This window comes from Odocoileus virginianus, chromosome 20 (assembly GCF_023699985.2).
Source record: "Odocoileus virginianus isolate 20LAN1187 ecotype Illinois chromosome 20, Ovbor_1.2, whole genome shotgun sequence".
NCBI classification, from domain to species: Eukaryota; Metazoa; Chordata; class Mammalia; order Artiodactyla; family Cervidae; genus Odocoileus; species Odocoileus virginianus.
The window spans coordinates 35,459,952-35,480,226 of NC_069693.1; the positions used below are offsets into that span (position 1 = coordinate 35,459,952).

General features: G+C 52.2%; 1 protein-coding gene across 4 annotated transcripts in view; it reads right to left on the minus strand.

Annotated features, from left to right (window-relative positions):
• Window positions 1–3,986: 3,986 nt before the first annotated feature.
• Window positions 3,987–20,275, minus strand: part of SLC12A3 (solute carrier family 12 member 3) — a 38,692-nt gene continuing 22,403 nt past the window's right edge. For 2 of the 4 annotated variants that reach the window (XM_070451269.1, XM_070451268.1), the window contains exons 20-26: window positions 19,507–19,554; window positions 18,716–18,817; window positions 17,364–17,475; window positions 14,601–14,687; window positions 11,513–11,648; window positions 9,994–10,061; window positions 3,987–4,428 (exon numbers count right to left, since the gene is read on the minus strand). In XM_070451269.1, coding sequence (XP_070307370.1) covers window positions 4,287–4,428; window positions 9,994–10,061; window positions 11,513–11,648; window positions 14,601–14,687; window positions 17,364–17,475; window positions 18,716–18,817; window positions 19,507–19,554 — 695 coding nt within the window. In that variant the 3' untranslated portion in view covers window positions 3,987–4,286. Of the gene's footprint in view, window positions 4,429–9,993; window positions 10,062–11,512; window positions 11,649–14,600; window positions 14,688–17,363; window positions 17,476–18,715; window positions 18,818–19,476; window positions 19,555–20,275 lie in introns of all 4 variants that reach the window. The other 2 variants (XM_070451267.1, XM_070451266.1) reach the window with 1 other exon arrangement.

Consider the following 20,275-nt stretch of genomic DNA (forward strand, 5'->3'; position numbering starts at 1 on the left):
ACAGTAGGCTCTTATTTGTATCTATTTTATATATATATGTGGGTGTGTATGTGTTAATCCCATTCTCCCAATTTATCCTGCCCCTCTTTATCCTCTGGTAGCTATGAGTTTGTTTTCTATGTTTGTGACTCTACTTCTGTTTTGTAAGTTCATTTGTACCTTTTTTTAAAAAAAAGATTCATTTATAAATGATGTCGTATGAATATAATATTTGTCTTCCTGTGTCTGACTTAGTGTGACAATTGCTAGATTGCTGCGAATGGCATTATTTTGTTCCTTTTTATGACTGAGTAATATTCCCCCACTAATGATCTTTTCTAGGCTGCTTTGTTGGCTGCCTCGTCTTCCTGCCCCTAAATGGAGCCCTTCCGAGGTCCAGCCTCCAGCCCTCTGCATTCCCTGCACTCTCTTTCTTGGTGATCTCACTCAAGCTGTGACTTTGATTTCCTGTCCATGAGTGTGACTCCCAAATCTACTTATGATCTCTGCTCTCTGAGTGTCAGGCTGAAACAGTGGACACCATGAGCTCTTCCTGAGCTCCAGGACCACATTTCTGACCCTTGGGGTGTCTTCATACTTTAAGTAGCTGAAACCAAACCCGCCTACTTGCTCGTTTCCTCCAGCAGGAAGCCTGATCCCTCATCCTCCATGTGACATTGTTTGTTCTTACAGCTGCCCAGGCTCAACTTCTGGGGCCCTGTTCCATCTACACATACATCCAGGCCATTCTCAGTTCTGGAAGATGCTATTTCTTCCTCCTCTTTCCCCTGCCCTTTGCCACTCTAAAGAGTGTTGAGGCTTGCTGGCTTGCCTTGGCAATTCTGCACATCCTCCTCTCTGGGCACCCTGCCCTTTCTCCTCCAGCCTCCTCCGTCTCCTGTCTGGCCAAACGTCCTCAGGCTCAGGCTGCCCCTTCACCCTCAGTGGCTCCCTGGTGCCTCTGAGTCAGTTCTGAGCTCCTCAGCTTCCCCGTGGGGCCCTTGCACTTGAAGACCTTCTCAATCTTATTTTCTCCCAGTTCATAACTCTCTTAAACCAGGAAGAATGGTTTATTTCTTGTTCTCCAAACATTCCTAGTTTGGAGAGTTACAAAAGAGGGTTACACAGGAGAGTCACAAAAGAAAATGCTCTAAAGATCAAAAGAGGGAACAAAGACTAAAGTGGAAGGTGGGGGAAATTATTATTTTTTAACATTTATTTATTTGGCTGTACCGGGTCTTAGTTGCAGCACGTGGGATCATCGATCTTTGTTGTGGCAGGTGGGATCTTTAGCTAGGCCATGTGAGATCTTTAGTTGCACCATGTGAGATCTTTTTTTCTTAGTTTCGGCATGGGAGATCTAGTTGCCTGACCAGAGGTCCAAAGGGGAGCCCCTGACTGGGGACCATGGAGTCTTATTAGTCCTTGGGAAGTTCCCTCCACCCTCCACCTTAGTCTTTACTCTCTCTTCTCCCTCTTTTGCATCATCAGAGCATTTTCTTTTGAAACTCTCCTATAAGCTGGAGCAGAAAACACTTCTTTTCTTGCTACTGTCTTTTAACCATATGACATTCTGCTGCTTTGCCTCTCAGCCAGGTGGTTTTTCTTAACACTAGACCACATGATATTTTTAGAAACTGTGTTTGTTATGGCTCCCTTTCAGGCAGGGGCACTCGTATCATGCTTGTGCTTTCGGTCATAAGTTTGACCCTCATTTCAAGTGGGCAATTACCAACAAAGCCAGTGGCTGGACTTTCCTGGGCCCCGTTTCTGTGAACACTTCCCAAGGGGGTGGTCTTTTTTTTTTTCTGCTCTCCTGAGCTATACACGGCTACAAGCAAAACCTGGCTGCTTTGCATGTACTCGGGGGCCTCTCAGTCAGGTGGTGGTTCAGGAACATTTCAGCTAGTCTCATCCGTGTGAAACCCACCTCGCCCTCCAAGCCACACGAGAGGCCAGGCCGGTGTGTAAAAGGGAATTCAGTCCAGACGGGGCTTTCCATGTTCTTGTGAGACCCACAGCTCCCTGCCTGAGAGGGGAGCTCAGAGAGCCTATCTTACATCAGAGCCACAAGCCCAGGCAGGAACTGAAAGAGGACATGAAATCTGGAGGCTGAAATGCCAGGGGGGGGACGTCAGGAGCTATCTGAGCAGTGGATTGTGGGGGAGATAAATGAGGAGTCCCTTCTGCGGTGGCCGGGGTGGCTGCTGGCAGATTGGGCTCCAGCTCTGATGCCCACCTCTCTGTGGTTTCCTGGGCACAGTGCAAGGGGGGACTCCTCACTGACGTGGAGCATCTTATCATCCAGATGCAGACACACACACAGCGGACCAAAGTTTCTTCATCTCTCAGCGCTTCACATACCCAACGATGACTCGGCGGGAGGGGGGGCGGGTGAGGGGTGGGAGCGTTGTCTTCAGAGCCTCTGAGCGCACAGTAGGGCAGCCGGAAGTGGTGTGCCACAGTGGGGGTGGGGGGACCGAAGAATGTGCCCTTCACCCACCCCATCCCCTCGCTTCCATAACACTGGTCAACCACACGTGGGGGACTTCCCTGATGGCACGGTGGCTAAGAATCCGCCTGCCAGTGCAGGAGACGCAGGTTCCATCCCTGATCCGGGAAGACGCCACATGCCTCGGAGCAACTAAGCCCATGCGCTGCAGCTGCTGAGTCCTTGCCCTACAGCCCTGGAGACACAGCGAGAGGAGCCGGAGCACCGCAGCGAAGAGCCGCCCCTGCTCAGCACAGGCAGAGAAAGCCCGCGCGGCAGCGAAGACCCAGCACAGCCAAAGGAAATACACACGCAATTTTAAAAATAAAAATTAAAAAAAGGCACGGCCAAAGCACAGTCAGCAGCAGGACAGCTGGCTGGTGACACCTGCTTCAGTCCCATTCTCTCACTTCACAGACTGCGGCTCAGAGAGGGTAAGGGGCCATATCTGAGGTCACAGCCAGTTTTGGGGGGAGATAAAAACTCAAATCCAGGTTCCTTGGTGGCCACGCAGTGGCTCTTTCCACTCAATCTCTCCACCTCTTGGTTTGAGGCAAGATTGAAATTCCTGGGAGACTTTTTAAAAGATTAAAGAAGACAGGTTCTCTGTGCATCTTCAAGCACATGTTAAGAGAAGCAAGGGAAAAAGTAAGTGACCCCTGTAAACGACCATGTAGAAATCTGGCACTATGACCTACAAAACCAGTGGAAACTCAGAGAAAAGTTTAATCCAGGGTTGAAAAAACAATATAGTTAGTTTTTCCAACACACTCAGCAGAGTTGAGAAACAGCCTGTTCCAAAACAAATAAATTCTGTTGACTGAGTAAATGTATTTTTTAATTCATTTCATTGTTTTTGACCTCACTGTTAACTCAAAGCTTTTTTTTTTTTAAACAAAGCTATTATCATTGTTCAAAATTTAGATTCCAACATGGTGAAGTGTTTTATTTAAATTCCCGAAGTCAAAGCATTCTCTGTTCTTGGATCAGAGTCTCCTTGAGGTCAGAAGAGGGAGCAACCATTTGCCAGGAAGTGGTTTTCCATGTGGCTCTAGAAAGGCTTTGCCTAATCTGGAGTGGGAGTTGGTCCCAGGCCATTGAATGGCCCAAAGGCACCCCCCTCTCCCTCCTCCAAGTGCTCAGCCAGAAGCTCTGTCTTTCTCAGCAAAGGATAAGGATTGTTTTGTGACACTTTCATTTCACTGTATTTGTTCCCAGTCTCAATGTCAAATAGATTTCTTACCATAGGTTGCCATCTAGAAGTTTGAAAGTCCCGGTTTACCAAAGAACCAAAGCACTTTAGACACATTATTGAAAGTGAAGGAAGTGAGAGGCAGTTAAATAAATTTGCATTATTATGGAGGCTCAAGGGGCCCTGTATTCCTCCTGTAAGGGCTGCAGGTGCCTGTGGGGTGCCCACTTGCCTGACATTGGAAGGGGGAGGCGTGTTTAGGGGGTGCTCCCAGGAAAGGTCCATAGAAACTGCCAAGATTCACATCCAGCGGTCTGACTCAAATTTGTACACAAATCAAAGACTGAAATCTTAATTTGTTGTAATCAAGAGCAAAAGAAAACTTAAAAGGGATATGGACCCACCGGATAGAGCAGACAACTCTATCTGCTACTTCTCTAGCCCATAAAAACAAAACACACAGAGCACACGCCCGATGGGAGTGGGGTCCAGCAGATGTTTGAAAATCTACCAACTTCCATCAGATCATCAGATGCTACATGTGACAGGGTATGCCTTCTGTGCCCGTGGACAGGTGGGCGTCCCCTGCGCTCAGGCTTTGGGCAGGTACAGCCAAGCCCGAAGCTACTGGCAGTAAAAGGTGAGCACGTTCTCCTGGTTTCCTCGGATCAGGATGACAGGAGGTCTGAGGTCCTGGGACAGCGTCTCCAGCCAGGCCATGTAGAGTGAGCTCGGGCACTTCCCCTTCCTCCCTATGGGCAGGGTGCTGTGGGGCAGGAAGAAGCAGCAGATGGGAAATTAACCAGGGGTCTTCCCCACATGGCCCAGCTCCCGGTCTGCTTCCTGAACAGGATCTCTGTTTATTGGCCCCTTCAGCGCTCCTTCTTCCCAGCCACCCTAAGAATGACCTGTGGCTCTTCTTGAAAGCGTGACTTGAAATGTAACTTCAGCCACAAAGCATTTCTAAATAAAGCCTTGGCATGTGAGGGCCCCATGATCCTGGCCCCACCAGCCTCCACAACCTCCCCTCCCACCACCCTCAGGCTCCCTCACACTCCTATAGCCAGGCTTCCTTTCCACTCCTGAAATAAATGGACAGCTTGTTCCTGCCCCAGGGCCTTGGCACATGACATTCTTTCCACGCAGATGGCAGAGCCAGCCCCCAGCTCTTCACCTTGGCTCCCTCGGGTCTTGGCCCAAGTGCACCTCCTTCTCAGATCACCCTCTTCAATCCCATCTCTCTTTATCATGTCACCCTGTTTCATTATCTTTGTAACACTTCACACTGTCAAATCCTCTTCTCATTTATTTGTTTGTTGTCTGTCTCCCCCCACTAGAATGTTTGTTCGCTCATGAGCAGGCAGGGTCTGTCTTATTCTCTGTGGAGAACACAGTCTGACAAGGCGAGGCTCACGATCCCACTCCGATCACACCAGCCTCGCCTCTCTAGCCACACCCCTGCCTGGGGCCCCAGCAAAGTGATATGTTCATGCGTTTCAGCTGAGCAGCCTAGTTCTGGCTCCTGCCCCAGTTAATGTAAGGCCTTGGGAGCAGGACTCTGCCGTCTCCCTGAACTGTCTTGTCTGAACTGCTATGCTGAGCAAATAACCACATGCCCTGGGAAGGCTCTTCAGCCACATTTTCATGGCTATTTCAGGAAGCGACTTTTCCACCATCTTGAGATTCCAAAGACGCCTGGCGATGACTGCCACCGCCCTGCTCGCGGCTCTTGCGGGAAGGCGGCATCACACCAACCCGGCTGGCGCTGCACAAAGTTGGGGCACCAGCATGTTACGTGGGCCTGAACCTTGTTTGTTTTCCCAAAGTACACCCACAGGTATGGTTTCATCTGAACCTCAAAACTACCGGGGGAAAAGCGGAGGGAACCGGCCAGAGAGGAGGATGCTGTGCAATGCTGGGCTTCAGAGGCTGGCTCTGGGTCAGAGAAGCTGCTAGAGTCATGGCTCTGCCACTTCCTCGGCCATGTAACTATGACAAATGGCTCGCTGACCCTGAGCCTGTTTTTGTTTCCCCAACGTGAACACACATGCCTCTGCCATGGACTTGTGAGTTCTAAAGAAGCCCTAGCTCATGAAGGATACTGCACAAAAACACTGGCACAGAATGAGCACTTTGTAACGTCAGCAGTATTGTCACCGCCTATTACTATTTACGAGCTGGAGATGACCCAGCCAGTGAATGGCAGAGCTGGGGCTTGACCACGATCCCAGCTCACTGCAACCCCTCCTTTGCTGAGAATCAAGGTCCCCAAACAGCTGTCCCTTTTTTAAAAATTCCCTTCTCAAAGCTTCATTTGGGACAAACAGTATCCTCCCTTATAAAGCAAGGTCCCCAGGATCGGGGAACCCCATGTAAACAAGGACATTTCATTAAGCCAGTGTCACCTTAGTTAAGAGACTGAGTTTGTGTTTTTCTGGTGCCTTTCCCAAGAAAAGGGAAGTGGGAATATTGAAACCAAACTTTCCTGCTTTGACAGTTACACTAAAGGCTAGAAATGCCCACTGGTTACTACTCATTGGAAAAGACCCTGATGCTGGGAAAGATTGAAGGTGGGAGGAGAAGGGGATGACAGAGGATGAGATGGTTGGATGGCATCACCGACTCGATGGACATGAGTTTGAGTAGACTCCAGGAGTTGGTGACGGACAGGGAAGCCTGGTGTGCTGCAGTCTATGAGGTCACAAAGAATCGGACACAACCGAGTAACTGAAGTTTGCTGAACTACTAGTATTATACATCCTTTTCAGGGGCTGCAATTAGAAATGTCAAAGAAGTGGCGGGGGCAGGGGACCTCCGTCACTCCTGCTGTGGCTTTTCAAGCCCCAACATGAAGTTCCCTCCCAAAGCAGAGCCTGTCCATCTGTCTGCCTGTCTGAAGGACAGACACCCTTGGCACTCTCCCCCAGTGCCAGAAAACAACATGCTCTGCTTCTACCCACAGGATGTGTGTGGTGTAAGCTACTAATCTTTAGAAATCAAGCTGCTCCAGAACAAAGGAGCTTTTTGCTCAGAACTGCATCGCTTAGCTACAAGGAAAGGCAGCCTTGGATCTAACCTAGATGCGGAAAGATAATTGAGCTTCAGAACCAGTGTCTTGGGCTTTAAACCCGTCACCATCTGGCAGGTTCTGAATTTCTCTGAGACTCAGCTTCCTCATCTCCTAAAGGTGTGTGCTGCAGTGGGGATAGGGGTAAAGCAGAATCACTTCATAGAGTTCTGAAAACTAATAAGGCCCAGTGGATTAGGAGTTTGGGATTAGCAGATGCAAACCATTATGTATAGGGTGGATAAACAACAAGGTCTTACTGTGTAGCACAGGGAACTATATTCAATATCCTCAGATAAACCATAATGGAAAATAATATGAAAAATAATGTATATATATGCATAACTGAATCACTTTGCTATACAGCAGAAATTAACATAGCATTATAAATCAACTATACTTTAATAAAATAAATTTTTAAAAAATTAGGAGTTCCCTTGTGGTCCAGTGGTTAAGACTCCATGCTCCCAATGCAAGGGGCGCAGATTGAATCCCTGGTGGTAAACTAAGATTTCACGTGCTGCTCTGTATGGCCAAAAAATAAATGAAAAAAAAATTTTTTAATTAATAAAGCCCAATGCCTTGAGTGTCATAGAGGCACTCAATAAAATTCAATTTGATTACTATTATTTCGACTATTACTATTTGTCTTTGGTGGCTTCCAGGTGCCACTAGTGGTAAAGAATGTGCCTGCCAAAACAGGAGACATAGGAATCATGGGTTTGATCCCTGGGTCAGGAAGATCCCTTGGAATGGGAAATGGCAACCCACTCCAGTATTTTTGCATGGAAAATTCCATGGACAGAGGAGCCTGGTGGGCTACAGTTCATGGGGTCGCAAAGAGTCGGACACAACTGAAGCGACTTAGCACACATGCATTTAGCTTTGAGGAGGGAGTCTTTATAGAAAAAAAAGAGGGGTCTAGACCCAAAAGTTATGCCCGAAATATGTGCTTAGTGTGGTCAAGGTTGTTGGGCTGGTTACAAGGCTGGTTTATTAGCGTTCAGTTTAAGCTGAGTTCAATCATGGACGGTTAATCAGATAAACCAGTGATTAGTAGACAGCAAACAAGCCAATTCTGCCTCAAAGCTGCTCTAGAAAACAGTCCATGTGTGCTCCCGGATGTGCTAGAAAATGTGATTTTTGTCATTTCCTGGAGGCTTGGGAGGATTTTCTCATTCTTGGGATTTCTGGGGAATGCAGGCTCCTGGGCTCAACCACAGACCCTAATCTAGAAGGAATTGAGGAATTTGCTGTTTTCCACGCCTCCCGGCCCCCTCAATGGTTCTGAGGCAGGGGACCCTCAGGGTGAACTTTTAAAGGCATGTCTCCGGGTTGGAGATGAACAGAGCAGCTGCTCCCAGTGGGGCTGGATGATAGCCAGGGCCCTTTCAGGCAACAACTGTGGCAGTCGCCATGGGGTGGACCCTGTGTGCAGGTCTCTCCTCTAAGGTGACTGTTTGTTTGTATCAGCTAATCCCAGAAAGGCTGGTGGGTGGTTTCCCCTGAGAGATCCAGAAGGTGGGGGAGTGGGAGGGGAGAGGTGACAGGAGGTGCTCCCTCCCCAGATGAAATTCCTCCTCTTATGGCTTGAGAGACTGACTCATTTTCGTGGTAAAGTTAGGGTCATAGCGTGTTAGAGTGAAAGAGAATCTTGGAAATAATTAATTTAACTCTTCTCTATAATCAGCGAGGGACTTCCTTGATGGTCCAGGGGTTAAGAATCTGCCTTGTAGTGCAGAGGACATGGGTTCTATCCCTGGTCAGGGAACTAAGAGCCCACATGTCTCTGGGCAGCTAAGCCTGAGAGCCACGACTACAAGTCTGGGGGCCTTAACCAGAAGAGAAACTACAGAGCTAGAGCCCATGAACCACATTAGAGAGAAGCCCGCATGTCACGATGAAGAACCTGAGTGCTGCAAGTAAGACCCAATGCAGCCCCCAAAAATAAACATTAAAAGAAATGTATAATCAGGGAAGCTGAGGCTCAGAGAAGGAGAGTTACTTGCCCAAGGCCACACAGTGGGCTAATGGCAGAGACAAAATGTAAATCTGCTTCTCTGAACAGAGGTGGCACTCAGGAGGAGGTGCTTTGGCACACCCACACCCCAGCTGGCACACCCCAAGTACCACACCCAGGGAAAATCAGGGAGCCACCCCAGGATGGAGCCACTGTCCCCGTCTTACCCGCTGATCCGGCCCACAACCAGGCTAACCTGGCCCTAGAAGCATTCTCCGCAAGATGTTGGTCGCGGCTCGGAAATCCACCTGCTTTTCTTATACCACGGTCCCCACATCAAAGGAAATATGGAGCACTTTCTTTGTAGAAAAGATTATCTCCCCATAAGCCCCAGAAAGAACAGCTTCAGACAGAGGCAGCTTCGTGGGCAGCCACCTGGGCGGTCATGAAGCGCCCCCTGAGACGGGTCCCAGGCTGGGTTTCATGCGTTGCTGCCACCAACCTGACGTTCTCAATTGCCTTTGAGCAAAGGGCCCCAAGTTCTCACTGCGCACAGCCGCACAAACGCTGTGCTCCATCCTGGTCTCAGGGTGTGAACAAACAGGTTTGGCCGGCTTTCCGCAGTCCTGTGCAATCTGCGGGTGGCTTGCCCCAGGAAATGTCAGAGGCTCCTCGTGGCAGAGGGCCGCTTTCCCTCTGAGCAGGGCCTGTCCCTGGGAGAAGGGCTGGGGGCCTGGCTGACCGAGCCATTGTCACCTTTCCGGCCCTTCCGCTTATGTAGCCTGGGTCAACGGGCAGCAGAAGCGGCTCCTAACCAGACAGGGGCGGCGGCAAGAGAAGTTGGAGTGTCCGACGGGCCTGGAGGCTGGAACAGCCCCGGCCAGGGCGAGGTTCCGATTCCGCTGCCCAGACCTGGCACCAACATCAACTGGGGGTGGCTGGTGACCAAAGAGGGCTGGCCAAACAACTAGGAATCGATTTTCTTCCAGGACAAACTGGGTCCCCTTTGCCAAGCTGAGTTTGGCAGGAAAAAGCAACGGACAGGGGAAAGCAGGGTTGGGGGGAGTCGGTGAGGCCTGGGACTCGGGGACCCAAGACCTCGGCCAGCTGGCGTGTAGGTGTGGGGCGTGCGGTGGATGCAGGCCAGATCACGGGCTAAGAAGCCACCCGGATTGTGTTTCTATGGGTCTGGGGCCCTTCATCCTCACAGGGGAAGGCTCGGATCCTCAGCCAGTGACCATCCCTCTAAAGCTGACACGGTGGCCTCTGCATCAGGCTTTTCCAACACACAGGTCACTACTTACATAACAACCAGAGCGGCGTCTCGGGAGTAATCCAGCAGAATCTCGTTCAGCCTCACCTGCCGCAGGGACTGGGCAAGGAAAAGCCATGTGGTCACTTCCTGCGTCCTCTGAGCCATCCCCGTCAAGCTCAAATCCACATCCTTGAACATCTCAAACTGGGTGTGTGAACTGTCCCCCCAGATTATGATAGATTCTCCAACCTCCGAGAAGGTAACTCAATGCCAAGCTCGCCTCCTGGAGGAGCCCCCAAGGTGTTTTCTTCCTGACCGTATTATTGTGGGACTGTGGTGGGAAAGAGCACCTCCTGTGGAGTGGGGAGGGCTGGGTTCACATCTCAGCTCTAGGAGTTTCCGACATTGAGCAGGCACTTTGCCTCCCTGAGCTTCATTGTCCTCAGCTGTGAAATGGGTCCAACAGTGCCCTCCCTGGGGAGCCTGGGGAAGCCTGAGTGAGATGATGTATGCAAAAGCTCCAAGGGAAAGCAGTTGATAAGGTGGACTTAGCAATGGCGATGGCTCTATCTCCTTTGTGACAGAGTAGGCAGGAGACTTCTGTGGACACGACACATTACTCAGCCTTTTCTCAGGAGCTGGGTGACTCTGGAAGGCTCAGAGACCAAGTGTCAGGACTGCTGGGTCAGGGAACTCCCCAAAGCTCGGGTGGGGCTGAGCTGTGGGGCGGACTCCCTCCCCCTCCAAGGCTTGTCTCTGAATTGTTCAGAAATGGTGGACACTCAGGATTGTGGACGGATACCCCCTTGGAGAGAATGGAAAACTGAGGGCAAGTGAGTTCACCCAGATCTCACATGGGCGGCATTTGGGTGGAATCACTCTGCATTGTGGGAACTGTCCATTGTGGGTTGCAGGATGTTTAGCAGCATCCCAGGCCGATACTTGCTAAGTGACAGCAGCCATTCCTGCTGGAAGGTGACAACCAAAATTGTCCCCAGAAATCACCAAATGTCCCCTGAGTCCTCAGAACTACCACCATGGAACTCACAGGGAGCAGAACTGAGCTCCCCAGGCCCCAACTGCTCTCCCCACCTTAAAATGGGCACGCCAGCCCCTACTCTCCTTGAGGCCTGAGCAGAGTCCTGAAGAGGCTGCCTGGGAAGGGCGTGAGGTCCACAGCTAAGGGGAGAAGCTCAGGCAGCTTTGTGGGCCCACAAAGGACAAACTCTACCTTGACCTTCACCACCTGCCTTATGAATTCCTTCCTGCAGACCTGGAGGAACAGGGGAAGAGGAGGAGAAGGACCCCAGGCAGTCCATCGCCATGGCCAGGGAGACTCAAAATGGACCGAGGGGCCAGGCTCCCACACCAAGGATGGCTCTGAGATCAACCCCTGGGTCACTCGTCAGCCTGAGCGTGTGTGGCATGAGGACACCTCAGAGGCTTGGTGCAGGGAGACTACAGTTGAGGGTCAGGGGAAGGGGTTCAGCAAGCCCAGGTCAGATGGGGCACAGGCCCTGAGCCAGGGGAGCACCCAGACCCCACCCCACCCCTTCTTTCTCCCGCACCTTGATTCTATTCTTGTTAATCTCCTCATCTGAGATCTTCCAGGGGCAGTCACGCCTCATCTCAGTGACTGTGGCCTCGTCCTTGAAGCCATCATTCAGGCGGAAGGGTGCAATCATGTCCTCAAAGCGCTTGATGCTGGGGGCAGAGAGAGCCAGTGAGATCGGGTGAGGTGCCCATGTCCAGGGGAACTGGGTCCTCAGAGGGAGATGGAGGTGGGGGCCGTGGGGACATACATTTCAGGCTGAAACCCTTTCTGATGCTGCTGTTAACAGCAAAGCAGCCTCTGTGTTGAATTCAGCCCTGACAGCTGGGTCTGACTTTGAACAGGACTTCCACAAGTGGTCCATGAAGCCTGACCTGGGATCCATCTCCACCCGCTGACCATTCCCACCCCAGGGTGTTTACTGAGCACTGCTCTGTGCTACACAAGAGTGAACAAACCAGACACCATCCCCAGTCCTCACAGAGCTCATGGTCTGCTGGGCGGCAAATGCAGTTCAATATAGATCAGAAGTTTTATGAAAGCACACACTGCGTCCTGGGATGGGAGATAATTGGGCAGAAAGGCCTCTCTGGACCTAAGGATGCCTGTCCTTCAGAAGCTAGCTATGCACAGGCAGGGGTGTTGGAGCAAACAGAATGGAAGGTGCAAAGGCCCTGAGGCAGAAATGTGCTTGAGCTGCTTGAGGAGCCGCAGGGAAGCCTGTGTGGGTGGAGCAAAGTGAGAGCAGAGGAGAATAGGATGCCATCAGGTAAGTCAGGGAAAGGAGGAAGCACCAGCAAGGGAAACGGAAAGAAGGGTCACTGAAGTGGGAGGGATCCAGGAGAGGGCAGCATTTTGGATCCAAAGCGGCTGTCTCAAGAAGGACCATGGTGTCAAATGCAGCTGTGAGGCAGAGAACGAGGAGGACAGCAGCCGGCTCTGCAGATCCAGTGGTGCAGACGTCACGGCCCAGCCTGGCAAGAGGGATTTCAGTGGAGCTGCAGGAGGATGAGGGCTGGAGGATGAGCTGGAGAATGAGGGAGGGGTGGAAGGAAGTGGTCACAAAGAGGGTAGCATCACTTTGGAGAAGGTCAGCTGTGCATGGGAGGAGAGATATGGTCCAGGAAGTGGAGGCAGATGCAGGAGCAAAGATGGGGTTTAAAGACAAGATGGGCTGGGGGGGGGCGGGATTCTACATGTGGCTCCCACTGTCCTCTCCATGGGGGAAGGTCTCCCCCCATCTCTGTTCACAGCCTTTCTCAAGGCTCTGCTCCTCCACCAGCAGAGATGGCCCTGTTCTCCTTTGTGTTCGGGTCCATCTCTGCACCATTCCAATGCCTCTTGACATCCTCCCATTACCTCGGCCAGAGTAAACCATGCAGGGCAGGGCTGCAATTTACTCATCTCTGCCCCTGTAGCTCAAGCACAACCCTGAGAGAATGGGGGAGTCAGGATATCCATCACTATTAACTAGTTCCTTCCTTCAAAAAAATATTTATATATTTATTTACTTGGCTACACAGGGTCTTAGTGGCAACATGAGGGATTTTTAGTTATGGCCTGGGGGATCTTATTTGCGGCAGTGGGATCTAGTGCCCTGACCAGGGATTGATCCCAGACCCCCTGTACTGAGAGCTTGGAGTCTTAGCCACTGGCCCACTAGGGAAGTCCCCTTTCTTTTCTTCTTGCTGTCCTTCCTTCTCCAGGTAAACAAGGGCTAAAGAGGTCAGGATGGACCTTACTTTACTGAGAAGACAGAGTCCTGGAAAACCTCACTTGGACATATTTCCATAAGGCAATCCTATCGTAAATGTCTTCTTTTAAGAATATGCAACTGAATCATGAGGAAAGTAACTTATTCCTTCTGGCCCCACAGTTGAGCCCTGCTACAAATTCACAAAGGAGTTTGCTTCAAGTCTGCCCACTTGCCATTGCATGGGTGAGCAGGGCAGTGGTTGCCCAGACCATTCAACATCTTCCGCTCCCCAAGTGCCAGTGAGTTAATATAACACCAGGGGCTGCAGCTGCCATGCTTCTGTCTCAGGGCCTGGGGAACTCCCGTTCTGTTTGTTCCAGTGCCCCTAGGCCCTGTGGAGGGGACGTGCCTCTGCCATGGCCTCTGCAGAAGGAGCCTCCTTCCAGTGGTGTATTTCGGGGCATATGATCCGGCCACTCCTGGCCACGGCCAAGTGGACTAAAGGTGGCCAAGAAATAGACCTTCCGGTGACCTTTACCTCGGCTTGGCAGGAAGCAAACAGCCAGGCTGGTCACAGTCCCTTTTTCAGACACTTAATTTAAGCAATGTCTGGAGAAGGAAGGAGGCAGTCTGTAGCAGAGTTAGGACTATAGGGAAAGGTGGAGATGCAGAAAGAGTTCGGAGGCTACAAGTGGGCAGAAGCCACAAATCCAGCCTTGACTGATCACTGACTCTGGGCCGGGCGCCCTGTTAAGCATGTGGATCGTCTGAGACTGTGGTTCTCAAAGTGAGGTGCATGCACCAGCATAGGAGAGTTTGTTAGAAGTGCACATTTCCAGGCCTCACCCCAGACCTAGTGACTCAGAATCTTGGGGCTGGGCCCCTGAAGCTGTGTGTTCACAAACCCTCCATGTGATGCTGTTGTTTGAAAACCAGTCCTCTATGAAAACAACAGGGGTTGGAGAAAATTGAGAAAATCAGAGTAGATAAAATCAGCCTTTTGTGAGTAGCCAGCAGCCTGAGCTCGAGAAGTGTGAAGCTGGAGACTTACTCAGCCCCAGGGCGTGTGGGGTGGGTGGGAGGTCCCTGGCAGATGAAACACCAGCTCTGCTCTAGGGGCACAACAGCCATGAAGAGCTTCAAAGACACTTGGTCTGTGAAAAGCATGAATGGGAACATTCTTTGACCTTCAGCCCAGGTGTGTTTCTGGCAAAGACCACAGCTCTGATATGCAAAGGACCACGGGGCAAGAGGAAAAAACTCAAACAGAAATTAACGGCTGCAAACTCAATCCTTCCTCTTTCCATGAGCCCAGGGTAGGCAGGGGCAGGTGAGCCAGGTTGCCCTTGGTTCACCAAAGAGAAAGGGCCGACCCTTCTGCCTGGAACCCCCAACACAGAAAACTCACTGCTCGGCCCGTGGCTTCTGGTTGATGTCGGGAAGGACATGAACTTCGTGGAATCCCAACCGGAACTTGCTCAGCAGAGAAATGATCCTAGAAGACAGAGATTTTTTTTTTTTAATTCATTCATTCCTTCAGTGAGTTTTCATTGAGCACCTGTGGAGGATATGTGTGTTAGTTGCTCAGTCATGTTTGACTCTTTGTGATCCCATGGATTGTAGCCCACCAGGCTCCATGGGATTCTCCCAGCAAGCATACTGGAGTGGGTTGCCATTTCCTTCTCTAGGGCATCTTCCTGACTCAGGGATTGAACCTGGGTCTCCTGCATTGCAAGCGAGGCTTTACCATCTGAGCCAGGGAAGATATAGCAGTGAACAAAACAAACTCTGCCCTCGGGGATTTCACATTCTATCCTGCGAGGGAGGCAGACAATAAGTGAATATTGATAAAGCAGGTCAGATGATGAGTGACAGGAGAAAGGAATTGTCCTAAGTCTCCAGTGGCCATCCCTGGGCTAGAGTGCCTCACATTCTAACGTCTGTGCACCTGCTGGGGAGCTTGTTACGATGCCGGTTCTGATCCAGCTGGCCTGGGTTAGGACCTGGGATTCTGCATTTCCTTTTTTTTTTTTTTTTCCTAATCTTTAAGATTTACTTTTGTCTGAGCTGGGTCTTTGTTGCTGCATGTCGGATCTTTCCAGACCAGGGATCGAACCCGTGGCCCCCGCATTGGCAAGTGAATTCCTAACCACTGAACCATTAGGGAAGCCTGGGATTCTGCATTTCTAAGAAGCTCCCAGGTGATGTGAGACTGCTGGTTCACTGGCCACACTTTGAGAAACGAGGGGCTAAGGGATGGGAGTTGAATGGCAGGAAATTCCGCAGGGTGGCTGAGGGAGCAGGTAACACGTATGAGCTGAGTGTAGAACCAGGAGTAGCAAGCCAGCTAGCCCTGAGTTTGCATCCACAAGGAGGAAACAGCAACTGTGGTTTGAGGCAGTCAGAGAAGGCTTCACAGAGGAGGTGGCAATCTGGCTGGATGGTGAAGATGGTGAACGGTGGGTAAGACTGTTATAGACTGAAGAGGGTGGATAAGCGTGTTCACACCGGAACCACACAAGGATGCTTCTAAACAGTACTCGTGCCTCGGCCCTAGTCCGCCCATTGCATCCAAATCCCTGGGCAGGACATGGCGTTGGTGATGCCCCAGGACTAGCTGGTGGGGAGCGAGCACCCCAGGAGGAGAGTCCAAATAAGCAAAGACACGGGGGTGCAGGGGATGGGGTGGGAGCAGTGAGGGGCTGCCTGGGACGGTGTGGAGCATGCCAGGGGACAAAATGGAGACGAACTGCCAAGCCATTGCTGGTCCCAGAACTTGGGAGTGAACTTAGGAAAGCAGAGCTGTGGGCAGCACAGGGGTGGCCTGGGGTCACAAGGAAGGCAGAGGACTTGGGCTGGTCCAGAGTCAGCCGGGAGGAGAGGAGATTTCACAACCTTTGCTTGCAAGACATCCTGTGACCCCACAGTGCTGCGGCCTCGATCTAAGCCAATGCCCCCTGAGCCCAACTTTGAGTGGGAGCTGGAACAGGAAGCCAAGAGGGCAAGGCGGCCTTTGTGGTGTGTTTACCTAACGCAGAGGAGCACAGAGAAGCAGATGCTGCGTTTCCTGGGCAACGTTCTCCTCCGCGTTGAGGAGAAGGGCCCTCCAGTGGAGAAGCTCTCAACGGGGGTAAGGGCAATGAGATGGGGTTGCTGGTCGCCCTTAACCCATGCAGCAGGGGTCATGGGGATGGGTGTGGTCCTGGCATAGGACTAGGGTGGCACAGGCCACGGGGTCCTGCCCCTGAGGCCTCACAGCAGGCACTCAAGGCTGTGCAGGGTTTTCTCTCTGGCTAATTAATTGCACAGTTTGGGGCAAGCCACCCACCCCATCCTCCCCAGCCTACCCGCACCCTCCAGCAGTCCTTGGTCCTACGGCCTTCGACCTCACTTGACCTTGCTCTAAAGCAACAGGAACCAGAATCTAGCACATGTGTGCCACCTGCCCGACTCCTGCCACCTCCACACCTGTGTACGTGCCTTACTCTTTACTTCCGCCTGAGCTTAAGTCAGCTCACGTTCTCACTTAGATATGTCTTGAAAGGAAATGGCTTCACAATTTAATCAGCAAATCAGCAACTCTTGCCAGAAAGATGTGGCCAATAAAACCAGTAAACCAACATCACTCAGTTCTGGCGGATGCCATCGCCTGCCAAGCACTTGAACCAGGCCGACTTCCTCTTGTTTAGACAGAGAATCAGCCATGGAGTTGAAGAATGGAGTCCCTTCTCACCAAGAGATTCCGGGGGATTTGCTGTCCTTCATCCTGGCCACTGAAGTCACCTCCGGTCTCACCAGGGGCGGCACCCCAAGCTTGGGGGTGGGGGGATGGGCTGGGGTGGGGTGGGCGACATTGCCCTGAAGGATTCTAAGCTCCCGCCTCATTTCTGAGGGGCGGGGCCTTCTCCATCCTTCATTTCACTGCAAATCTCCTGGAGATTTGTGGATTTAAAATTTACCAGCCCTCCCTGCCATGGACAGGACTAGGACGTGCGCATCTTATTAACGGGGACAGGACACCAAAACCACTTCTGAAATAGAGAGAAAACTGTTCTTGTCCTGAACTCTCTCACCACTGCTGTGACCCGAGACCCCCGAGGGGTGGAATGCGGAGTGCGGGCAGGCGGGGGCAGGCAGGGGTAGCCCTGGATGGTCAGCCCTCCCCACTTACGCCTTTCTCTCCTGGTCCATCCTGTTGATCTGGCCCCCCACGAACACGCGGATTCTGCATTTGCTCCATCTCTTCTTGCGGCCGAGGAGATAGGGGATGAGGAGGGTGAGGCCTGGCAAGGAGGGTGCCATGAGTTAAGAGAAAGATGCTCTCAGAATACAGCCTTCTGTGGGTCCCGCCCTGCTCTGCCTCTAGCAAACCCCATCCCTTCTCTTGGCCTCTTGTACTCATCTCTATAACAAGTTTGCCAGGTGAAACCAGGGCGAGACATGGCTCTGTGGGCTGGGGTTCATTTGAATGGCATGATGCTTTTATTTATTTTTTAAAAATCTGGGGGGCTTCCCTGGTGGCTCAGTGGTAAAGGATCTGCCTGCCAATGCAGGAGACATGGGCTTGATCCCTGATCCAGGAAGATCCCACAGGCCTTGGAGCAACAAAGCCTGTGTGCCACAACTATTAAACCTGTGCTCTCGAGCCCGGGAGCTTCACTACTGAGCTTGCACACCCTAGAGCCGGTGCTCCGCAACAAGAGAAGCCACCACAATGAGAAGCCTGCACACCACAACTAGAGAAAAACCCACGTAGCAACAAAGACCCAGCATTGCCAAAAATAAAATTAAATTAAAAAAAAATTTATTTTGGCCTTTCAGGATCTTATTTCCCAGAATCAGGGATCCAACCTGCACCCCCCTGAAGTGGAAGTGCCCACCAGGGAATTCCCGTGCACAAGGCTTTTAAATACATGAGCTGGCACCTGGGGGGGATTTCACATGCAAATCTAGATCACTGACATTTATCACTGTATGATCCACACGTGACTTCTCTGTGCCTCAGTTTCCTTATTTGTAAGGGGAGTTAATAATCGTTTCCACCTGGGGACTGCATTAGGTTAACCTATGCAAACCCTTGGCGTCAAGCATATAGTAAGTGCTCAGAATATCTTCTCTGTATCTAGGACTCTATCAAGGGTGGGAACAATAAAGCTGAGTCACAAGAAAAACGAGAGAATGCGTTTTTCTTTGGTAAGTGATGAATATGCCTACAGCTTTCCTGCGCTCCGGCTCATCTCTCCCACTTATGTCACGAGCCCGTGACCCCGATGGCCTGTCCAGTCTGAAGGACCCTCCTCACGCTGACCTCACCTGCTGCTTTAAGTCCCTTATTTTACAGCTGAAAACAGAGGGCCACAAGAGGGACCTGGCCAGGCTCCCGTGAGCCCAGTGGTGGGCCTAGGGCCCCCATTCCTCTTAGCTGGGCCCTGAGGTCCCACCACTGGCTTTGTCATCAGCGGCCAGCAAGGGAGGCCGAGAGAGGAGGTCAGCCAGGGGAGAGCTGGCGTCCGGGGCGCTGACCTCCGTCGTCGAACAGCCAGTAGATGTCGATGGTCTTCTTGCCCTGCTCCGACTGGAAGACGGTGCTGGCCTGCTCCTCCTGCACCAAGGCCTCGGGGTCCACTGCAGGAGCAGAGGGGCAGGTCATGTGGGTGCAGAGCACATGGGAACGCCTGAGTCTGTCTGAGAACACATCGTGGGCTTGTGCTCACGGTGGCCGGACGCCCTTGCTGTGTGCGCGCTGGAGACTGGCCGGAGCACCACCAATGGGCCCTCCTGTGGGAGACTCCCGGGGCGGGGACCCTGGACAAGCAGTGCTGGGATGTGCTCCTCCTCTTGCTCCCAGCTTCTCTCTCCCTGGATTCTGGTTGGCACCGGGGGGTGGGACCATTCTCTTAAAAACCCCCCTGTGCCCCTCACAAATGCCCACAGGACGCTCCCAGCCCCTGCACTGAGCGTATCCCGCCTCCCAGAGTGTTGCTGCCCCTCCCCGTCGGAGCATGACCAGGGGGCCCTTGGAGGGGCAGGACTCAGGCCCCAGAGCCTACTAGATGGGGTCCCACGATGCCTGGACCCTGAATTCTCCAGCAGGGCTGGCAATCTTCATCTTGCCCCCAGCCCCACTGTCCTACCAACTCCCTGTGACCCAGTCCTAGGGGTCTCAGGCCCCACTGTCACAGACAAAAACCTCCTGCCCTTGGCCAAGTTCCCCCGTGGCCCATCCCACAGAGCCCCCCAGGGTGAGAGCGCCCTGCGCCTCTGAGTTGGGGCAGGGGACTGACCTGTGCCAGAGACAGACAGCTGGGCCCCGCCGGCTCTGGCTTCCTTGCTGTCCTCTGCTGGGTCAAACACAGGGTTAACTGGAAAAGAGGGGGAGCTTCGTTCCCAGGCTTCTCCAGGGGCCCTCTTACCTTGGGGGAAGGTCCTGACTCCACAGCTTCCACCGATCTGGTCTCTGCCCTTGCACGCTCCCTGCACCCCTCCCCCACCCCCACCCCCCCCACCAGCTTCCTGTCTGCTCAAACAAGCCATGCTCCTTCCCACCAGGCCTCAGCGGTGGGTGGGTGGTCCCAGAGCCAAGCGCCCTCTTTCCCCAGCCCTCCCCTTCTAGAAATAAGCCCCCTCCTCAGAGAGGCCCTTCTGCCTGCGTGCCCCTCTGTGTGGGCCTCCTCAGGACACTTCATGAGCTGTCATTGCCTGCAATGAGTCCTGGGTCCACCGCATTTCCCCCAGAATGTCAGCTCCTCCAGGGCAGACTTGGTTTTGTTCCCTGCTGAAAGCCCAGGGCCTAGAGCCACCCCGGTCAGGAGTGTGGCTGCAGCTCTGTAAATTCTGGTTGCGTAAATATTCACTGAACTACCAGCTGCCAGGCACGCCCTCAGCGCTCGGTGACCTGGGTGAACAAGACCCAGGCTGGCCTGCAGCCTCCCCTCTTCTCTCCATCGCATCAGCCCCCCTACCCCTCTGGTCCCCATTTGTCTTCATATGTGTTATTGCTATCACGCTTCTAAAAACAACTAATTCAGATCTGTTTACATGTGACCTTAAATGTAGCACGTATCCCTACTCTATGCCCCAGCT